The sequence below is a fragment of the Eucyclogobius newberryi genome, unplaced genomic scaffold (genome assembly GCF_026437365.1).
Source record: "Eucyclogobius newberryi isolate DKJ021-1_F unplaced genomic scaffold, fEucNew1.0.hap1 SCAF_12, whole genome shotgun sequence".
NCBI classification, from domain to species: Eukaryota; Metazoa; Chordata; class Actinopteri; order Gobiiformes; family Gobiidae; genus Eucyclogobius; species Eucyclogobius newberryi.
In genome coordinates this window covers 32841971-32865622 of record NW_027315746.1, presented here as the reverse complement: position 1 = coordinate 32865622, position 23652 = coordinate 32841971, and the positions used below count along the sequence as shown (strand labels likewise).

General features: G+C 42.3%; 1 protein-coding gene across 1 annotated transcript in view; it reads right to left on the bottom strand.

Moving 5' to 3' along the window:
- LOC140355868 (uncharacterized) overlaps positions 1–23652 on the bottom strand; it is a 59501-nt gene that overhangs the window by 7529 nt on the left and 28320 nt on the right. The window contains 4 exon segments of the mRNA XM_072440508.1: positions 13255–14494; positions 19204–19482; positions 20321–20440; positions 20552–20746. Coding sequence (XP_072296609.1) covers positions 13255–14494; positions 19204–19482; positions 20321–20440; positions 20552–20746 — 1834 coding nt within the window.

Sequence of the window (23652 nt, the reverse complement as noted above, 5' to 3'; positions counted from 1 at the left end):
ATTTTAGAAAAGGGAAATAGCCAGAATGTAGAGAGGCACGATTTTTAGAGGTGTGCAAATTTTTGTGACTTTTCATCAATGTTCACTGGGTGAAAAATAGGGGGGTTGGTCCCGAGAAGAAGAAGAAGAAGAAGAAGAAGAAGAAGAAAGAATAATATTCCGATGCGAAAACAATGTTTCCCATTTTTCAAATATCATAAACTATACATTTTCGGAAAGCGCTCGCGCTTTCCCACCTCATGGTGTGGGTCCCTGGTCACTGACGGGTACTTTCGTTGATTTTGAGTGGGCTCCGCCCACTTTGTGTTTTTTGCCCTCTATACAGTAATAATGTTAAATTTTTGCATTACATGCTTAAATGCACGGAACATGCAAGAGATGGGGAACGTATTCGTGAGGTACTTAGCGCAAATGAGTGCTTTATATGGGGATGACGACCGCGTTTAGTGCGCACTTTTGCACGGGCTTCGCCCGTTTACAACGGTAATGTTCCATTTTCCTACTACTAATTAGTATGCACGGGGCGTGCATGAGTGAAGGAGTGCGTTAGTGAGTGTTTGGAAGTGGGCGAGTGCTTCGCGCTCGATTTCGTGCGCACTACGTGTGCACTTTCGCAGCCGTGCTTCGCACGGCCTTACGAGATTAATAGGCCTCTCGCCAGCTTGTGGTTCTCGGGCCTAATAATAGAAATAAAAGTAGCAGGTATAAGACAAATAATACTAATAATAATGGTAAAGTTCACATTAACACTACTACATTTCTTTCTTCTCAACAAACTCAGATCTACCCCAGGCTCTTTCAGAAACCATGGAGGGACATTAGAGTTTGGAACTGTCGGGCTCACGTTCAGCTGGTTAATTCCTATTTATTTGAGCTTCACTCTCTCCTATCCACCCAAAGCTGGTGAACTGTGCTTTTTCTTTTTCCTGACATGGTTTTAGTACATTTAGTCCTGGGTGGCTTACACTATGTCCTTGTAAATTAACCCAATATGTTAGAATCATCTGCTCTCTTCTGCTATCTAGAGGCATCTCCCCCTTTTCAACTTGGAGTGCATCTACTGGAGTTGACCTCATCGCCCCACAACACACTCTTAAAGCTTGGTTCTGAACTATATCTAATTTTTTTAGATTACTCCTTGAAGCTGAGCAATATACAATACACCCATAGTCAATCGATGATCTGATCAGAGCCATATATATTACCTTCAGGCATTTCCGGCTAGCTCCCCACTCCCGTCCCCACTCCCGTCCTCTCAAGCACCTCATAATGTTTACAACTTTTTTACACTTCTCTACTGTTTTACTTATATGCACTCCCCATGTCAATATAGTGTCAAACCACAACCCCAAATACTTAAACTCACACTCGTAAAAAACATTGTTTTTGTCTTATTTACAGAAAATCTAAATCCCCACTTAATTGTCCATGTTTCCACTTTATGTTTGGCTTGTTGCAATTTCCCCCCAGTATATTCAATATTTCTACCTCTCTTCCACATTACTCCATCATCTGCAAAAAGAGAGACCCCTATAGGGCCTTCCACATTACAAAATATTTCATTATTCATAATAGAAAACAGCACCGGGCCCACTACACTCCCCTGTGGCGTACCATTTTTGATGTCATACTTTGAGCTAAAATCTTTCCCCACACGCACTGAAATATTCCTACCAAAAAATTCCTAACCCATCCTAACATCTTGCCTCTTATTCCCATCTGATGCAACCTTATAATTAGCCCCTCCCTCCACATCATATCATCAGCTTTTTCAATGTCAAAAAATACTGCAACAACACACTCCTTATTCACTTGGGCTTTTCTAATTTCATTTTCAAAAATAACTGCTGGGTCTATTGTACTCCTGCCTTTCCTAAATCCAGATTGGTGGCTTTTAATCATTTCATTTTTTTCCAAAATATAGCATAGTCTTTCATTGATCATTTTTTCCATTAGTTTCCCTACATGCGATGTCAAGGCTCTAGGTCTATAGCTCACTGCCAAGCTGGGATCCTTACCTGGTTTACAATTTGGTACTATTACTGCCTCCTTCTACTGGTCTGGTAGGAATTCTCCATCCACACTTTATTATACAACTGTAAAATTAAGGCTTTACTTTTTCCACTGAGGTTCTTCAACATACAATAACTTCATCTTTTCATACTTATTTAAAGCGTCATTGAGTTCCTTCATTGTAAATTCAACATTAATTGCACTATCATAGTCACTGATATCATCTAATCTATTGGTGTTATTTCCCACAATCTTTCTTCTTGCTCTCTTTTCCTCTACACTCAGATTTTCCCGACTATTAACTTTTACATATTGCCTAGCTAACAACTCAGCTTTATTTGCATTATCTAGAACTACTTCTTCTCCATTTTTCATCACTGGGTAACTAAAACTTTTATTAATACCAGCCATTCTTTTAATTGTTCCCCAAACCTGACCTACCGATGATTGTCTACCAAGCGTGTCACAGTAACCTCTCCAATACTCTTTCTCCTTTTACCGTTCTTTTTACCATTGCTATTTTCTTTTTATAATCAATATAATTTTGAAAACAATCATTTCTTTTCAATACTTTAAATGCTTTATTCCTCGCTCGAATGGCATTTGTGCATTCTTCAGACCACCAAGGGACAATCTTTCTTTCTTTTCTTTTTTTTTTCTTTTTTTTTCTTTTTTCTTTTTTTGTAAGGCCCAAAATCACAACAACAGTTGCCTCTGAGGGCCACAGGGAGAAATGAATCAACAATGTCTGTGGTGGCGAGGGAGTCAGACAATGTCTGTGGTGGCGAGGGAGTCAGACAATGTCTGTGGTGGCGAGGGAGTCAGACAATGTCTGTGGTGGCGAGGGACGATGTCCCAGGGTCCTCTGTCCTTAGACTCTCCTTTCGGTTTTGCTTACCTTTGCTCTTCCTTATTGTCTGCTTTGCTGCTCTCACAATCGCAAGACACAAAGAAGTTTACATCCACGTTTACTTTCTCCATTTCATTTTCACAAATGACCCTGAATTTATTCCAGTCTATTCCTTTAAAACACCACCTACTTATTCCTTCCGTGCACTCTCATAATTAAAACTTATCTGTTTTTATTGGGTAGTGATCACTCCTTATCAACGACCCAGGTGCTCATCCCAGCAATATGATGGGCTGATTCTGTTCCATTCCTTGCATTAAATCTAGTTCCACTCCCGTCATTCAAACATACAAGACCCTTCATATCCATTAAATCCTCTATCACCAACCCATTCCCATCATTATGCCCACAACGTACTATGAGCATTAAAATGACCACAACATGTAGATTTGCCCTCAAGATGAACCATAAAATCCTGCAGACCCTCCAGTGTTAAACGCTTAAGATGAGATAAGATATTCCTTTTTTGTCCACACATGGGGAAATTTTGTTGTTGCAACGCAGGTAGATTCAGAGGAAAAGGATAGATAACTTATAGGAAGTTTAAAAAGCACTCTTAATAGAAGACTCCCCCACACTTCTATCACACTTCTATCACAATGAATTATAATTATTTCCCTTTACTTAAAACTCTATACTGATCCCATTCCTGATAAATATTGCACATCCTCCACCATTTCCTCCTTGCCTATCCCTTCGAACACACTCGTACCCTCTAATAACAAAATCTAATGTTGGCTTTAGCCAGGTTTCTTGAACACAAATGACATCCGGTTTCACCTTACTATCTTGTACATATCCTTTAAATTCCTGTCCATTTGCAATGAGACTCCTGGCATTCCACTGCAGTATAATCAGGTCTTCTCACTTGCTTCTCCTCCTGCCTTACTGTTCCCCTCTAACCTTTTGTTCATTAGCTCCCAAGAGATACCTTTAGCACCCAGGAATTTCTCCGCCCCCTCTACTATCATCTTAGCTTTGTCTGGTTTACGTTTGACTTGTTCAGAGCAATTTATCACATAAGACAAAAATACTACCAAGTCATCAACAGCAAGTACTATACTTGTTCCTCCTCTTTTTGGAACAACACTGGTGTCAGCAGTGTTTCCTCGTTTCTGTATTTGGACCTTCGTTGCAGCTTCTGCATACGAGATGTTATTCAACATTTTTACCTTTTCAATTTGTACAGCTTTCTTTCTTACCTCACATCCACCAAACGTCGCAGTGTGCTGTCCCCCACAATTACAGCACTTAATCTGAGCATTTTCCTCACATTCTTCAATCTTATGTTCACCTCCACATTTTAAACATTTCTGCTTCCCTCTATACACCGCTGCTATGTGGCCATAAAGCTGACACTTGTAGCACCGGAGTGGAGGAGGGACATATTCTCTTACCAGGAAACTCAAACAGCCGGCTTTCACTCTCTCAGGAAGCACATCTTTAAATTCCAATAAAACCGACATGCTCTGAATTCTTTGGCCATCACTCCATCTCATCAATCTCTTAACAGAATCCACCCCTGCACCCAAACTGTTTTTAAACTTATCCAGATCTTCATCCAGGGGGATTCCTGTGACTACTCCACGTGCTCCTTTCCTTTCTCCAACAACCTTAAACTCACTTACAGCCATCTTTCCAATGCTACTAATCTGCATTGCTGAGTTTTTCTGCGCCTCCGAATCACACACAATCAGTAGATTACCATCTCTCGACACTGGCAAATGCTACATCCCCCAATATCTTCTTTATCTCCCTTGACAGCGCCAAGATTCCAATTTTTCCTAACTCACTCTCAGTTTTAAATTGAAGGATTACTTTAGGATTATTCTGCTCTCTCACGACTCTTTTCCGACCCTCCGATCTCCCTTCATCTGGACTGGGCAGAAGAATGAAGCGATACATGAGCATAAGTAACAAACATAGTAGCATAATCAATATACTTCATTCCCCCTGTTGATATCTGAAGGAGATCACAATCAGAACCCATATATAATCAAATAATTCACATAGAATCACTGGTGAGAAAACCGTGCATCAATATAAACATGTCTACTACAGAACTGCAAAACTTTCTCATTGTTCGGCTCACCAGACAACTCTGAAAAATAAAGCACAGCGCAGCACACTAGACAAAGGGAAAGGTTAGAGTAGATAACATTCCTCTTCCTCCGGGAGGACAGCATCTTCCTTTGGCACCAACATATCAACATATACAGACCTCCTCCTGCCTGAGCCACAAAGCCGCCGATCGTTCGTTCCACCAGGCGGGTAAGACACAGTGAAGGTCTTGATACAGGGTATGCAGCCATAGCCACACAAGACCAGGATGGCCAGGAAAACGGCGAGGGAGAGTATCACAGACGACATTAACCCTTTCCATTGTCATGGAATCAGACATACACCGATGCTATTCCGTAACACATCGAGAACACAATTCAACTTAGAAAATGAAACGACACAGAAATATGAGACATTTGTATGGCAAGCTTGGGAGAAAACGCCTGGACTGATCACGCAGGCTGTGGTACGCAGCCTGCGTGATCCTCCTGCGTCTCACCCCGTTTTTTCCCATGCTGGTTGGTTTTGTTAGATATTCTGGAATAGGCGGGTCACATTTCTCATTGGTCAGCTTCACATCAAGGCACTTGTTTTACAGCTGGTATTTTTCCTAGAGATCAAGCCTTGGGTAAACATTACCCAAACTCCTCTGGGCTGTCACCCCCCCTAGGGTAAACATCCTTTGGCCCATCTTTACGACCCCTTCACAAATGCAGTTTGTCACACACCCGTTATTCTCTTAGACTAATGATGCAGATAAAATATCACTATTATGCAGATAAAATACATCACAGAAATATAATCATATATTCACATTTTATCACATCCATTTACCAAAATAATTCATCCATGAATCCGAAATGGATGTGTCTACCCCCGAATGCTTTTTCATCTTTCTATTTAGTGTGCGTAATCCGTCAACAACCTGGGTCAAACGGCCCCCTTCGCGTGTGTTATTCGGTATAAAAGTACAACATTGCTCCTCCCCTATCATGGCGCAAATCCCGCCTTTCTCTGCCAAGAGCATGTCCAAGGCTATACGATTCTGGAAGGCCATCAGAGAGGTAGCGGCTAGCTGCTCGTGTACAGCAGTGAATCCTTCCTGGGAAAAATTACCCAGTCTCTGAACATTATAATGGATGTAATTAATTCTATCAACGTTTTTATTTATAGTACACCACGGGCAAAAGAATGATTCAAATCCTGCGGCCACTTGATTACTTATTTTATACTCGTCTGGCACACCCCGTGGGACTCCTATGGCATCGACATAGGTTGGGTCAGCTTCACTCAGCCAGGGAGTGGATTTCCCTACCGATCTCATGGGACGCAGTGGGTTCTCTGCCATCCGGACAGGAGAATCAGCCCACTGCAAAATGTCGTTAGCTGTCATGGGAAACACGTCTGCCTGCACAATGAGAGATACTAGGGCACAAGGACCTTCATTCTTGCCGTCTAATGCATGGTGAAGCACTTTGCCTCCGCACCACCAATAGAGATCTGCACGCGTCAGTAGAACGATATCTCTATGTAAGCTATACATTAGCGCGCAGGTCCCTTCCGGGTCGTGGCCAAATTTATTTCCACCCCGGATATATTAATACTTCCCCTGCCCAGTAAACTCCTAACCGTGGTACAGAGGCTGAGCAGACATAGTACTCGTTGCAACACGATTTTATTTGGTTACATGAAACGGAATGCAGGACATACGGATCAGCGGTGGCAGACACGCGCCCGCCGAAAAAACATCGAAAAACAGACCCAAAAACAACAAGACACTTCCGGCTACCCACAAAGCCACCCTCTCTCTTCAAGGGGCCAGCCAGGCAGGTAACAATGTATTTCCGGCAGACTACGCACCACACAGAGCACTGCTGCCTCTCACTGGTGATAGTCCGTTATGACGCTCTGTACACCTGCTGATGCAAAGAGGGGACAAGCAAAGTCTTCACTGACACAGATTTAAACCCCAGATCAAAGAAGTGGGACAAAAGTGATCTCCTCTGAACTGCAAACCTGTTACACTCCATTAAAACATGGGGGACAGTTTCTTCTTTTCCACAGGTTTCACATTGGCCATTGTGATTTTCTCCAGTCAAGAAGAGGTCCGATGCTAAGCCCCAGTCACAGTCTCGTTATCAGGACAGGTAGTTTATGAATATTCACCTTCAAAAAACAAGGAATTCTTTCAATAGCTTCTACTGTCTTTTATAGTAGGTTTAATTTCTAGGTATCAAGCACACCTTGTACTATTTTCAATTCAACCCTATTTAGATAATAATAATACCATTTTATAGCTTCTAAATCAGGTAAACTAGAAAGTCAAATCTAAGGTTTTTTTTTAGTACTTTTTGTCTCCAGGTATCATACACACTTTTTACTTTTTCAAATTAACCCTTTATAGGTTTTTAATGAATATTCATCTTTAAAAATCTAGGAAGGCGGCAACCCCCGAACCCGGTGGTGGACGCCGGAAGTACGGGATGGCGTAAGGGATAAGGTTTCTTCTGCTTATGGGACTCCTAAGGCCGTTGACACAGAGGCAAAAACCCGGGGCGCTCCCAGGGAAATTCACTGTCACTGTTGTTTGGTCACAGTCTCAATAATCGTGATCAATCATTAAATCGTGATATTTAATCAAAACGGTAAAATTTGACATCCCTGCTCTAAAACAAATAATTGTTTGAATAATCGTGATTACAGTTATGGTTTTAATAACTGTGATTGTCATATTTTTTTCATTAATTGAGCCTTAACGTTACTTTTCACTTGCAGATTTAATAGTGAGACAAACAAAAATCACACCTTTAGCAAAATGGAGAAAGAAATGTGACTATTTTTTGTGTTAAAAGTCAGTCTGCTTTTAATAAGACAAACTCAACTCAAACTGAAATCGTCAGTGTTGAAAGAAAAGCGTTCAATCATCTGTCACGTGGCCCGGCTCGGAAAGTGTTAGAATAATGGGCTCTGGCAACATCCAGACAGTTTTCTTCCTTATACGCTGCAAAACGGAAGCGCTGGGCTGAACGTCTGCTCAGGCGCGTTACATGAGAGACACGCAACTTTGTAACACACAATCAAGACGCCAAACCGTTCTATTCAAACAGGCCTGCGAGACTCATCGACACCACATTCAACAGTCCCTAGTTCAAAGGGCACGTTACAGGTTTTTATTTGGTGTGTCTGTATCTGTTGTATATATGAACCCTAGTTTTACACCGATCGAGTGGCTATATGCAAGGAAAAGTACAAACAAATCTATAGTAAATGACAGGAAGTGACATCACATTAGGGTCCAGCCAGAGTAGATGTATAATTTACACAAAACAACTGTTTTTCACCCTATAAATGTTAATTCAACAAAATAAAGGAGCGCTCATATATTTCTATTTGTCGAATCAAAAAGTGGTTGCTGGGTAATTCACTAGTGTGATGTCATAAATTACAAACAGGAAGTAAAACTATAAACCTAAACCTCTACGGCCAAAACCGTGCAGTAGACACGATTAAAGCGGGCAAAACTATTTAGTATCTTTATGATAAGACTAAGGCAAAAATAGTGACAAAAATCTTTATCTAATTCCTGATAACGATAATCAGACAATATTATTTCAATACAACAGAAATGTGTTTAAATGTGTTAGTTGAGGTTTGAACTTTTTACCATCAACAATAAACTTAATATTCAAATTCAGCCCAACTTAAAAACAACATTGATTTTATATATTTTGCTAACAGAACATGTATTTAACCCAAAGTGGAACGACAACACCACAAGATCACAGGAGTTCACACTATTGCAAATATTTTTTTTTATTTTTATAGAAAACGACCAGTGTATTTACATGAAAAACGACAGAATGAACCCATAATTCACTCCCAAATCTCACAGTATCTCACTTGTTTATTCTTTTCTGTTGTTGTGAATATTAATCCTTCAAAAGAACCCAAAATGAATTTGACAAAGACACAATTGATCGATTGTTCGACTAAAGGTCTACAGCACAACTCAACAGGACACATTTTGACTTTTTTTTTAATACGCTCTGATTTTGAATACAGCCCAAAATGGGTTTGAATATTGAGCAAATGGTTCATGGTTTTGAACCGTCATCATATTTGCAGTGGTTTTCAAAGCAAAGAGTTCAGTTGGATTTAACCAATTATTCAAAATATTACCTCATGACCATAGGTGAGGGAATGTAGATTGACCGGTAAATTGAGAGCTTTGCCTTTCGACTCAGCTCCTTCTTCACCACAACAGACCGCTGCACCGATCCAACTGTCAATCTAACGTTCCCTCTTCCCTCACTCGTGAACAAGACCCCGAGATACTTGAACTCCTCCACTTGGGGCAAGGACTCCCCACCCACCTGGAAAGGGCAAGACACCTTTTTCCGGTTGAGAACCATGGCCTCGGATTTGGAGCTGATTCTCATCCCAGCCGCTTCACACTCGGCTCAAACCGTCCCAGTGCATGTTGCAGGTCCGGGTTTGATGAAGCCATCAGGACAACATCGTCTGCAAACAGCAGAGATGAAATCCTGTGGTCCCCAAACCCTCCGACCCCTGACTGTGCCTAGAAATTCTGTCCATAAAAACAAAAAACAGAACCTGTGACAAAGGGATGCCCTGGCATCCAACACGCACTGGGAACAGGTCTGACTTACTCCAATGTACACAGCTCCTGCTCCAGTCATACAGGGACCGGACAGCCCTGAGCAAAGGGCCCCGGACCCCGTAGCCCCAGAGCACCCCCCAAAGGACACCCCGAAGGACACGGTTGAAAGCCTTCTCCAGATCCACAAAGCACATGTGGACTGGTTGGTCAAACTCCCATAAACCCTCGAGCACCCGATGGAGAGTCTAGAGCTGGTCCAGTGTTCCACGACCGGGACAAAAACCACTCTGCTCCTCCTGAATCTGAGGTTCGACTATCAGTCGTATTCTCCTCTTCAGTACCCTGGAACAGACCTTACTGAGGAGTGTGATCCCTTTGTAGTTGGAACACACCCTCCGGTCCCCTTTCTTGAACGGAGGGATGACCACTCCGGTCTGCCAGTCCAGAGACACTTAGATGTGTCAGCCAAGACAGTCCTACAACATCCAGAAACTTTAGGTACTCAGGGCAGATCTCATCCACCCCAGGAGCCCTGCCACCAAGGAGTCTGCCAACAACCTCAATGACTTCAGCTTGGGCGATGGACGAGTCAGCCTCAGAGTCTTCAGTCTGCTTCCTCTTCGGAATATGTGATAGTGGGATTACGGAGGTTCTCAATGTATTCCTTCCACCGTCCCGACAACATCCCCAGTCGAGGTCAGCAGGTCTCCACCCGCACCGTAAACGGTGTTGGTGAAGCACTGCTTCCCACTTCTGAGGCGACGGACGGTTTTCCAGAATTTCTTTGGGGGCAACCAGTAGTCCTCCTCCATGATCTCCCCAAACTCCTCTCAGCGACAGCACAAGCTGCGGCTCGTCTGGTCAGCCGATACCTGTCAAAGGCCTCAGGAGTCCTACAAGCCAAAGAGGCCTGATAGGCCTACTTCTTCAGCCTGACAACATCCCTTCCGGTGTCCACCACCGGGTTCGGGCGTTGCCGTACCTGCAGGCACCTGAGACCTTGCGACCACAGCTCTGAGCAGCCGCATCGACGATGGAGGTCACGAAAATGGTCCACTCTGACTCAATGTCCCCAGCCTCCCCCAAGAAATGGGAGAAGCTGTTCCGAAGGTGTGAGTTGAAGACCCTACTGACAGAGGGCTCCGCAAGACGTTCTCAACAGACCCTCACAATGCGCTTGTGTCTGCACAGCTTCCTCCTCCGCCAGCGGATCCAACTCACCACCAGGTGGTGATCAGTTGACAGCTCTGCTCCTCTCTTCACCCGAGTGTCCAAGATACGTGGCCGGAGGTCAGATGACACGACAACGAAGCCGATAATTGATCTCCAGCCTAGGGTGTCCTCATACTTCCCAAATTATTTACCATCCCAGGGGGGAGATAACACATTAAAAAATGGGAGATTGCCCCCCTATGCGGGAGATTTCAAATTTTATCAGAATTAACCGAAAATAACACTAATGAGGCGAGCCACATGACTCATCGGATGCATATTCGTCCCACTTTACGCTTCATAGTATATTTCTATATTAAACAAACCATGTAGTGTAGAACCGGTATTTATTTTCATCAGTCGATTTATCCTTATTGGCGCCGCTATCTTTGTTAACGCTCATGTCGTTCACTATCATGGTGTAGATTTCGGATTAAATTTGACCTGCGTTGAATTCTGGGATGGAAACGCTCAGCAGCGTAATCACAACAAACATGGCGGCGCCCGTGTCCCCCGTATGCTCCCCCCCGCTCGCCTTTGCTACCAAAGTAAAGGCTAGTAGAAAAGGTTGATTTTTATTTTTTTAAATAAATATCTCCAAGAGAGTTGGGAAGTATGCGTCCTGGTGCCACGTGCACTGATGGACACCCTTGTGCTTGAACATGGTGTTTGTTATGGACAATATTCTCTGGGACTAGGATTTTAGGTAGTTATTGTTCAGATTTAAATTTAAAAAGGGCAAAATCTGAAGCTTGTTCAGCAAAACATTAATACCTACCGAGTCTCGTTTTCTGAAAAACTTTATCCATTGACTGACAACTATAACTCTAAAAAAAAAAGATCAATAAAAAGTCTATAAACCAGAATGATTTTGTGTAGTTTAATAAACAAAAATATCAAAGCAAGTAATTACACATTAATTACACCAGCTATGTCTGGGATCAACGTGAAAAGTAAGTTTTGATTAATTCTAAAATAATCTGGACGAAACCTCAATTTAATGCCACTCTGCAAGTTTCAGCCACTCTCAGGTCTCATGTGTCCAAGAGAAGGCCCAGATGTGGATCAAGGCCTCCTCAGAGATCTTTGGGTCCTTAGAGCCGTCTGTGGCGCTGGTCTTTGCTCAGAGTTTAGCGTTCGAAGATTTGACATTCTGAGCACAGTGCTGAGACGTGGGAGACAATGGAAGCCCCTCCCACACATCATTAGCAGGTCATGAGGAAGTACATTAAATATGACATTAACACATTTCTAACACAGTTCTTAAGGCAAACTAAACTAAAGCATGATTTATTTACAAGCTTAGATCACACAGTAAACGTTAAGTCAGTTTAAATGTGAAATACAGTCATTAAGGACTTCATCCTGAGAAAGTTTCCATCCAGCAGAACAAGAGGATTTGTTACAGTGGACGATTCCACTTCTCCACAGGGGTCAGGTCCTTGGACCCATTGTGTGTCCTCTGTGTTCTTTATCAGAGGTGTTGACCCAAAGGGGGGGAGGGGGGTGTGGTGAAGACAGTGTTGTTGGTCCATGGGGGATGGGGAACATTCTTCCACCCATCCAACATTTTGCTTTGCTTTCTGCAACAGTGTCTGAATTATGAAAAGGTAATGTCTCTTAAAGGTCTCTATGGACACATATGTCCTACAGAGGCCATTTTGTTCAGAAAGAGCTCTTTGAATAGAAATTTAACGTTAAACATACCGGTCGCATACAATAGTGTCTTGAAGCCATGGGGCGGGAAAAGCCCTGTCCATTCTGACGCTAATCAGGTACTCAGTGATGAGGGAGCTAACATCAGCTAACAAAAGGGTTTTGATAGCCCTTTACAGTTAGGATACAAAGGAGAGTAATCTCAAGTGAAATTGTAAACACCCTTCATAGAGTAGAGTAAATATTTGCATTCTCAGACTACATCCACATATTGAGAATGACTCTTGAAGGAGTTGGGGGGAAAAAAACAGTGTCCTGATGATGAGCTCATTTATGGTAAAACATGAACATTAGCAAGCGTTTGATATGAAAACACATGCATCTGATAAAAGCCTTAGCCGCTAAGGCTTTTCAACAGTGTGGACTCTCATGTGTTTTATTAAGCTGCCTGAGTGGAAAAATGCCTTCTGACAAACATCACAGCTGTAAGGTTTCTCTCCAGTGTGGATTCTCATGTGTGATGTTAAGTTGCCTGACTGGAAAAATGCCGTCTCACAAACATCACAGCTGTAAGGTTTCTCTCCAGTGTGGATTCTGGTGTGACTTTTGAGAGCGCTTGCTGTAGAAAAACTGTTTCCACACTGGTCACACTCATTTAGTGTTATTCCTGTGTGGGTTGTGTAGTGATTCGAGAGCTCAGGTGATGTTCTAAAAGCCTTTTCACACTGGTCACACTTAAAAGGTTTCTCTCCAGTGTGGACTCTCATGTGTTTTTTTAAGCAGCTTGAGCTTGAAAATGCCTTCTCACAAACATCACAGCTGTAAGGTTTTTCTCCAGTGTGGACTCTCATGTGTGATGTTAAGTGGCTTGAGCTTGAAAATGCCTTCTCACAAACATCACAGCTGTAAGGTTTATCTCCAGTGTGGACTCTCATGTGTTTTATTAAGCTGCTTGAGCATGAAAATGTCTTCTGACAAACATCACAGCTGTAAGGTTTCTCTCCAGTGTGGACTCTCATGTGTGATGTTAAGTGGCTTAACTGGGAAAATGCCGTCTCACAAACATCACAGCTGTAAGGTTTTTCTCCAGTGTGGACTCTCATGTGTGTTGTTAAGCTGCTTGACTGGGAAAATGCCGTCTCACAAACATCACAGCTGTAAGGTTTCTCTCCAGTGTGGATTCTGGCGTGACTTTTGAGAGCGCTTGCTGTAGAAAAACTGTTTCCACACTGGTCACACTCATTTAGTGTTATTCCTGTGTGGGTTGTGTAGTGATTCGAGAGCTCAGGTGATGTTCTAAAAGCCTTTTCACACTGGTCACACTTAAAAGGTTTCTCTCCAGTGTGGACTCTCATGTGTTTTTTTAAGCAGCTTGAGCTTGAAAATGCCTTCTCACAAACATCACAGCTGTAAGGTTTTTCTCCAGTGTGGACTCTCATGTGTGATGTTAAGTGGCTTGAGCTTGAAAATGCCTTCTCACAAACATCACAGCTGTAAGGTTTATCTCCAGTGTGGACTCTCATGTGTCTTATTAAGTTGCTCAAGATTGAAAATGTCTTCTGACAAACATCACAGCTGTAAGGTTTTTCTCCAGTGTGGACTCTCATGTGTTTTATTAAGTTGCTCAAGATTGAAAATGTCTTCTGACAAACATCACAGCTGTAAGGTTTCTCTCCAGTGTGGACTCTCATGTGTGTTGTTAAGCTGCTTGAGCTTGAAAATGTCTTCTGACAAACATCACAGCTGTAAGGTTTCTCTCCAGTGTGGATTCTCATGTGTTTTTTTAAGTAGCTTGAGCTTGAAAATGTCTTCTCACAAACATCACAGCTGTAAGGTTTCTCTCCAGTGTGGATACTAGTGTGTATTTTGAGAGCTCTTGCTGTAGGAAAACTGTTTCCACACTGGTCACACTCGTATGGTTTTTCTCCTGTGTGAGTTCTGTAGTGTTTCTTGAGCGCAGAAGAACAGCTCCATGTCTTTCCACACTGGTCACAGGTGAACCCCATTCTTCTGATGGACTTTTAGATCTGCCATGAACACAGAAAAAGAAGATGTTAAGTAATAATAGGGTTAAATAAATAACTTATACTTTTGTCAATTCCTTATCACCATTGAGAGTGGTGTTGTAATGGAAAAAATAAGTCATTTTCACAAGCTTCAGTGAGTTATGAAACGAACAGAACTTTACTGTTTCTATAAGAATGTGGACAGTATAACAGGCTCTGGCTTTGGGTGGGGACCGACAGCATCAAACAAGTCTAGCCAGAGCTCTGTCATTCAAACATGTTTACATTCAACATTGATTTAATTTAACAATTAAATGTGTTTGTGTGAATGAGGGTAAAGTGGGAGAGTCATGTTTGATCCTTTGTATTTCACATTCTGAGTACTTTTTTTTCCAGAGTTTTTTTTGGACTGTAGGCTTTGACAGGACAGTGCAGTGGGAAATGGGAATGAGACTGGGGAACGACATGCAGCAAACAGGTGAAAGCCGGACTCAAACTCATGAGGCCGCAGCCCGCCCCACACGGCAGGCGTCTCTCAATGCTCGGGGTTTGAGAGACTCGACTAAAACCAAAGCACATCGTTTTCTTCTTCAAGAGACACACACCAAAAACACTGATGAAAAATGTAGGGGAGACAAAATATATTTTAGTTATGGAACAAATTGGTCAGCTGGAGTTGCAATGCTTCTACACAACATTCCTGGGAAGGTAATTGGCTCTAAAAATGGCAGTTTGGGTCACTTGACTGGGCAACAGTTCACACCTGAGAGAACTTCATAAGAAGAAAAAAATGTGTGTTTCCGGTAACTCGACCTGGATTTCAAAATAATGAAAACCAGACCTTAAACATTTTATTGCATATTTAATGGCCGTATGTTTCGAGAATGTCAAATTGTGAGAGCAAACTCAAAAGCTGCAGGGAAAAAAACATTTGTGGGCATCGTAAGCTATGAAAATCACCACACATTTGATTAGTTTTGTTTTACCCACGGGCGCATCCATGTATGCGCCCGTGGGATTTAATCATATAACCATTACATGAGCAAACATATTTCACAAACGTGGTGTGAGTACAGCGCCAGATCAACTCGGGGAACTTGCAGCTGTTCAGAGCAGCGACAAAAAAGTGTGGTTTGTTGCCGTGAGCAAACCAGCAAGAACTCGTCACAGAGCGGTGTTGTGTTGCCTGTGATAGCACGTGTGAACACAATGATTGGGAACATTTGTGGAATTATATATATATATATATATATATATATATATATATATATATAAAAAATAATAATAATAATAATAATAATAATAATAATAGAAATCCTGCGCACTGTCTTACTTGCAAATAAAAATGTATTGGTAAAGAGACAACGTTTCGGCAACTGGGCCTTCAAAAAATAGTGATTAATACTATTTTTGACGTATGTGTAATTCATCATGAGGTGTCACTATTTGTCTATCGTTTTGTGATTAAAGGTGCCATAACATGCTTTTTTTCACGTTTCGTAGTCTAGTGTAGTCTAGTGTATAATTGGTAATAATAAGGGTTGTGCAACAGCCTTAACATAATAGTTAAGAAATATCACCCAGACCTTGGACCCCCTCACCAACCCGGAAATGCAAACGGCTTGGTTTGATATTTGCCCCCAACCTTGCGAAGAGCGATCTGGCTCCCCCGCCCAACCCGTGACGTAGTCTCAGAGAGCGTGTGTGCCCCGCCCACCCGTGACGTAGCCCCACAGCTGTCTGCTCCGCGCTGCGCAGCTCCGCGCGAATGAGTGAGAATCTATCTATCTATCTATCTATCTATCTATCTATCTATCTATCTATCTATCTATAGAGATAGAGATGGATAAAAAAGTCTTATGTCCATCGCGCTCTTATTTCCTGGTTTTTCGTATCGGATAGAACTTCTCTCCGTTTATTTTCCCGGTTGCTGCATCAAGTGCCACATAAACCTTCACCATTGTGATAATAGTAAAGAGTGCGATATCATTAATGACGTTTTGGGCCTCTTTGAGCCGTGTTTCCTCGTAAATCGAAGCAGAAAAACTCCGGAATGAGCTTGAAGGGAGACAGCAGCGCGGAGCCGGGGGGAAGGGGGCGGGAGGCGGCAGGCGGGGGGTGAGGGGGGCTAATGACGCGTGCTTGCCCTTATGACGCGGTCTTGCCCCACCGCCCGTCAGTTTGGAGATTTGTGGAAAGGAGATAGTCTGTAATATAGCTAAACACTGCGGGAATCAATAAAAAAAACACTCTGGACAAATATGAAGCACAAATAGCAATGTAAGAAGGTTAAAAGCTCTGAAAAGTCGATTTTGCATGTTATGGGACCTTTAACATCTGTGATTGGCCACTCCTATTTTTTAGGCCACTCCTATTTAAACCTCTGTCCCATCCTCAGTTACCCATTTGCCTGACGAAGGCCCAGTTGCCGAAACGTTGCCTCTTTACCAATACATTTTTATTCGCAAGTAAGACAGTGTGCGGGATTTCTTTCCCTAGTACAGTAACTTTTTTTTTTAAATGCACAAATGCAGGTTGTCGCAGTTTTTATTTTATTTTTTAACACTTTAACAGTGCACCTTTTTTGAGGTAGCTTGAATAAGAAACAATAGTGCAGAATTTGAATTAAATAAAAAAGCAGCTCAACTTAAAATCCCCAGAAGCATGTAAACAAATAAACAAAGTGTATTAAAATTGCAACAGTGTCATAAAGTAAGGCCATAATGTGCTTTTCAGAACTGCACTCTTAATACTCTTGGGCTTAAATAATAAAACGTATGTTTTTCTTGATGAAATCCATCTGTTGTCGAGTCGAGAGTAGGCCAGGGGCCAGTGTTTGAAGCGACCTACACTCATCCTCGCAGTAACCACGGTGTCTATCACGCCGTGTTGGGAAAGCAAGTTCTGTACGCAAAGATGGCCAGAATGTGCGACGCAGCGCACACTCCGCACCCCCGTCTCACACATAGCTTTCTTCATATGAGTATGACAGTAATTGCACATGAATATGACAGTATTGCACATGGTTAAATCAGTATTGCACATGTTCAGGGCTAGCAGTGTTTGTTATACAGTCTGACAGCAGCAGGAAGGAAAGACCTGTGAAACCTCTCCCTCGCACAGCGAGGTTGGATCAGTCTCTCTGAAGCTGCTCTCCAGAGCGGACAGAGTGTCCTGCAGGGGGCGACACTCATGGTCCAGCATAGATGTGAATCTAGTCAGGACCCTTGTCCAGCTTCTTCCTCTCCCTCTCTGTGATGCTGCTGCTCCAGCAGGCCACACCTACAGGAGCTGATGCCACCACAGAGTCAGAGAAGGTCTTCAGGAGTGGCCCTGTCACTCCAAAAGACCTGAGTCTCATGAGGTAGAGCCGACTCTGGCTCTTCCTGTACAGTGCGTCTGTGTTATGAGTCCAGTTCAGTTTGTGGTTCAGATGAACACCCAGGTCCTTGTATGAGTCACTCTCTCAATGTCCCGTCCCTGGATGTTCACTGGTGAGGGGGCAGTGGGGTGGCCTCTGTGGAAGTCCACCACCATCTCCTTGGTCTTCCCCGCGTTGATGAGGAGGTGGTTCCGCTGACACCAGCATTAAATCTAGTTCCACTCCCGTCATTCAAACATACAAGACCCTTCATATCCATTAAATCCTCTATCACCAACCCATTCTCATCATTATGCCCACAACGTACTATGAGCATTAAAATCACCACAACATGTAGATTTGCCCTCAAGATGAACCATAAAATCCTGCAGACCCTCCAGTGTTAAACGCTTATTAAGATGAGATAAGATATTCCTTTTTTGTCCACACATGGGGAAATTTTGTTGTTGCAACGCAGGTAGATTCAGAGGAAAGGGATAGATAACTTATAGGAAGTTTAAAAAGCACTCTTAATAGAAGAACTCTCCCCCACACTTCTATCACAATGAATTATAATTCTTTCCCTTTACCTAAAACTCTATACTGATCCCATTCCTGATAAATATTGCACATCCGCCACCATTTCCTCCTTGCCTATCCCTTCGAACACACTCGTACCCTCTAATAACAAAATCTAATGTTGGCTTTAGCCAGGTTTCTTGAACACAAATGACATCCGGTTTCACCTTACTATCTTGTACATATCCTTTAAATTCCTGTCCATTTGCAATGAGACTCCTGGCATTCCACTGCAGTATAATCAGGTCTTCTCACTTGTTTCTCCTCCTGCCTTACTGTTCCCCTCTAACCTTTTGTTCATTAGCTCCCAAGAGATACCTTTAGCACCCAAGAATTTCTCCGCCCCCTCTACTATCATCTTAGCTTTGTCTGGTTTACGTTTGACTTGTTCAGAGCAATTTATCACATAAGACAAAAATACTACCAAGTCATCAACAGCAAGTACTATACTTGTTCCTCCTCTTTTTGGAACAACACTGGTGTCAGCAGTGTTTCCTCGTTTCTGTATTTGGACCTTCGTTGCAGCTTCTGCATACGAGATGTTATTCAACATTTTTACCTTTTCAATTTGTACAGCTTTCTTTCTTACCTCACATCCACCAAACGTCGCAGTGTGCTGTCCCCCACAATTACAGCACTTAATCTGAGCATTTTCCTCACATTCTTCAATCTTATGTTCACCTCCACATTTTAAACATTTCTGCTTGCCTCTTTACACCGCTGCTATGTGGCCATAAAGCTGACACTTGTAGCACCGGAGTGGAGGAGGGACATATTCTCTTACCAGGAAACTCAAACAGCCGACCTTCACTCTCTCAGGAAGCACATCTTTAAATTCCAATAAAACCGACATGCTCTGAATTCTTTGGCCATCACTCCATCTCATCAATCTCTTAACAGAATCCACCCCTGCACCCAAACTGTTTTTAAACTTATCCAGATCTTCATCCAGGGGGATTCCTGTGACTACTCCACGTGCTCCTTTCCTTTCTCCAACAACCTTAAACTCACTTACAGCCATCTTTCCAATGCTACTAATCTGCATTGCTGAGTTTTTCTGCGCCTCCGAATCACACACAATCAGTAGATTACCATCTCTCAACACTGGCAAATGCTACATCCCCCAATATCTTCTTTATCTCCCTTGACAGCGCCAAGATTCCAATTTTTCCTAACTCACTCTCAGTTTTAAATTGAAGGATTACTTTAGGATTATTCTGCTCTCTCACTACTCTTTTCCGACCCTCCGATCTCCCTTCATCTGGACTGGGCAGAAGAATGAAGCGATACATGAGCATAATCAATATACTTCATTCCCCCTGTTGATATCTGAAGGAGATCACAATCAGAACCCATATATAATCAAATAATTCACATAGAATCACTGGTGAGAAAACCGTGCATCAATATAAACATGTCTACTACAGAACTGCAAAACTTTCCCATTGTTCGGCTCACCAGACAACTCTGAAAAATAAAGCACAGCGCAGCACACTAGACAAAGGGAAAGGTTAGAGTAGATAACATTCCTCTTCCTCCGGGAGGACAGCATCGTCCTTTGGCACCAACATATCAACATATACTGACCTCCTCCTGCCTGAGCCACAAAGCCGTCGATCGTTCGTTCCACCAGGTGGGTAAGACACCGTGAAGGTCTTGATACAGGGTATGCAGCCATAGCCACACAAGACCAGGATGGCCAGGAAAACGGCGAGGGAGAGTATCACAGACGACATTAACCCTTTCCATTTACCAAAATAATTCATCCATGAATCCCACATGGATGTGTCTACCCCCGAATGCTTTTTCATCTTTCTATTTAGTGTGCGTAATCCGTCAACAACCTGGGTCAAACGGCCCCCTTCGCGTGTGTTATTCGGTATAAAAGTACAACATTGCACCTCCCGTATCATGGCGCAAATCCCGCCTTTCTCTGCCAAGAGCATGTCCAAGGCTATACGATTCTGGAAGGCCATCAGAGAGGTAGCGGCTAGCTGCTCGTGTACAGCAGTAAACCCTTCCTGGGAAAAATTACCCAGTTTCTGAATATTATAATGGATGTAATTCATTCTATCAACGTTTTTATTTATAGTACACCACGGGCAAAAGAATGATTCAAATCCTGCGGCCACTTGATTACTGATTTTATACTCGTCTGGTACACCCCGTGGGACTCCTATGGCATCGACGTAGGTTGGGTCAGCTTCACTCAGCCAGGGAGTGGATTTCCCTACCGATCTCATGGGACGCAGTGGGTTCTCTGCCATCCGGACAGGAGAATCAGCCCACTGCAAAATGTCATTAGCTGTCATGGGAAACACGACTGCCTGCACAATGAGAGATACTAGGGCACAAGGACCTTCATTCTTGCCGTCTAATGCATGGTGAAGCACTTTGCCTCCGCACCACCAATAGAGATCTGCGCGCGTCAGTAGAACGATATCTCTATGTAAGCTATACATTAGCGCGCAGGTCCCTTCCGGGACGTGGCCAAATTTATTTCCACCTCCGGATTTATTAATACTTCCCCTGCCCAGTAAACTCCTAACCGTGGTACAGAGGCTGAGCAGGCATAGTACTCGTTGCAACACGATTTTATTTGGTTACATGAAGCGGAATGCAGGACATACGGATCAGCGGTGGCAGACACGCGCGCGACGAAAAAACATCGAAAAACAGACCCAAAAACAACAAGACACTTCCGGCTACCCACAATGCCACCCTCTCTCTTCAAGGGGCCAGCCAGGCAGGTAACAATGTATTTCCGGCAGACTACGCACCACACAGAGCACTGCTGCCTCTCACTGGTGATAGTCCGTTATGACGCTCTGTACACCTGCTGATGCAAAGAGGGGACAAGCAAAGTCTTCACTGACACAGATTTAAACCCCAGATCAAAGAAGTGGGACAAAAGTGATCTCCTCTGAACTGCAAACCTGTTACACTCCATTAAAACATGGGGGACAGTTTCTTCTTTTCCACAGGTTTCACATTGGCCATTATGATGTTTTCCAGTCAAGAAGAGGTCCGATGCTAAGCCCCAGTCACAGTCTCGTTATCAGGACAGGTAGTTTATGAATATTCACCTTCAAAAAACAAGGAATTCTTTCAATAGCTTTTACTGTCTTTTATAGTAGGTTTAATTTCTAGGTATCAAGCACACCTTGTACTATTTTCAATTCAACCCTATTTAGATAATAATAATACAATTTTATAGCTTCTAAATCAGGTAAACTAGAAAGTCAAATCTAAGGTTTTTTTTTAGTACTTTTTGTCTCCAGGTATCATACACACTTTTTACTTTTTCAAATTAACCCTTTATAGGTTTTTAATGAATATTCATCTTTAAAAATCTAGGAAGGCGGCAACCCCCGAACCCGGTGGTGGACGCCGGAAGTACGGGATGGCGTAAGGGATAAGGTTTCTTCTGCTTATGGGACTCCTAAGGCCGTTGACACAGAGGCAAAAACCCGGGGCGCTCCCAGGGAAATTCACTGTCACTGTTGTTTGGTCACAGTCTCAATAATCGTGATCAATCATTAAATCGTGATATTTAATCAAAACGGTAAAATTTGACATCCCTGCTCTAAAACAAATAATTGTTTGAATAATCGTGATTACAGTTATGGTTTTAATAACTGTGATTGTCATATTTTTTTCATTAATTGAGCCTTAACGTTACTTTTCACTTGCAGATTTAATAGTGAGACAAACAAAAATCACACCTTTAGCAAAATGGAGAAAGAAATGTGACTATTTTTTGTGTTAAAAGTCAGTCTGCTTTTAATAAGACAAACTCAACTCAAACTGAAATCGTCAGTGTTGAAAGAAAAGCGTTCAATCATCTGTCACGTGGCCCGGCTCGGAAAGTGTTATAATAATGGGCTCTGGCAACATCCAGACAGTTTTCTTCCTTATACGCTGCAAAACGGAAGCGCTGGGCTGAACGTCTGCTCAGGCGCGTTACATGAGAGACACGCAACTTTGTAACACACAATCAAGACGCCAAACCGTTCTATTCAAACAGGCCTGCGAGACTCATCGACACCACATTCAACAGTCCCTAGTTCAAAGGGCACGTTACAGGTTTTTATTTGGTGTGTCTGTATCTGTTGTACATATGAACCATAGTTTTACACCGATCGAGCAGCTATATGCAAGGAAAAGTACAAACAAATCTATAGTAAATGACAGGAAGTGACATCACATTAGGGTCCAGCCAGAGTAGATGTATAATTTACACAAAACAACTGTTTTTCACCCTATAAATGTTAATTCAACAAAATAAAGGAGCGCTCATATATTTCTATTTGTCGAATCAAAAAGTGGTTGCTGGGTAATTCACTAGTGTGATGTCATAAATTAGAAACAGGAAGTAAAACTATAAACCTAAACCTCTACGGCCAAAACCGTGCAGTAGACACGATTAAAGCGGGCAAAACTATTTAGTATCTTTATGATAAGACTAAGGCAAAAATAGTGACAAAAATCTTTATCTAATTCCTGATAACGATAATCAGACAATATTATTTCAATACAACAGAAATGTGTTTAAATGTGTTAGTTGAGGTTTGAACTTTTTACCATCAACAATAAACTTAATATTCAAATTCAGCCCAACTTAAAAACAACATTGATTTTATATATTTTGCTAACAGAACATGTATTTAACCCAAAGTGGAACGACAACACCACAAGATCACAGGAGTTCACACTATTGCAAATATTTTTTTTTATTTTTATAGAAAACGACCAGTGTATTTACATGAAAAACGACAGAATGAACCCATAATTCACTCCCAAATCTCACAGTATCTCACTTGTTTATTCTTTTCTGTTGTTGTGAATATTAATCCTTCAAAAGAACCCAAAATGAATTTGACAAAGACACCATTGATCGATTGTTCGACTAAAGGTCTACAGCACAACTCAACAGGACACATTTTGACTTTTTTTTTAATACGCTCTGATTTTGAATACAGCCCAAAATGGGTTTGAATATTGAGCAAATGGTTCATGGTTTTGAACCGTCATCATATTTGCAGTGGTTTTCAAAGCAAAGAGTTCAGTTGGATTTAACCAATTATTCAAAATATTACCTCATGACCATAGGTGAGGGAATGTAGATTGACCGGTAAATTGAGAGCTTTGCCTTTCGACTCAGCTCCTTCTTCACCACAACAGACCGCTGCACCGATCCAACTGTCAATCTAACGTTCCCTCTTCCCTCACT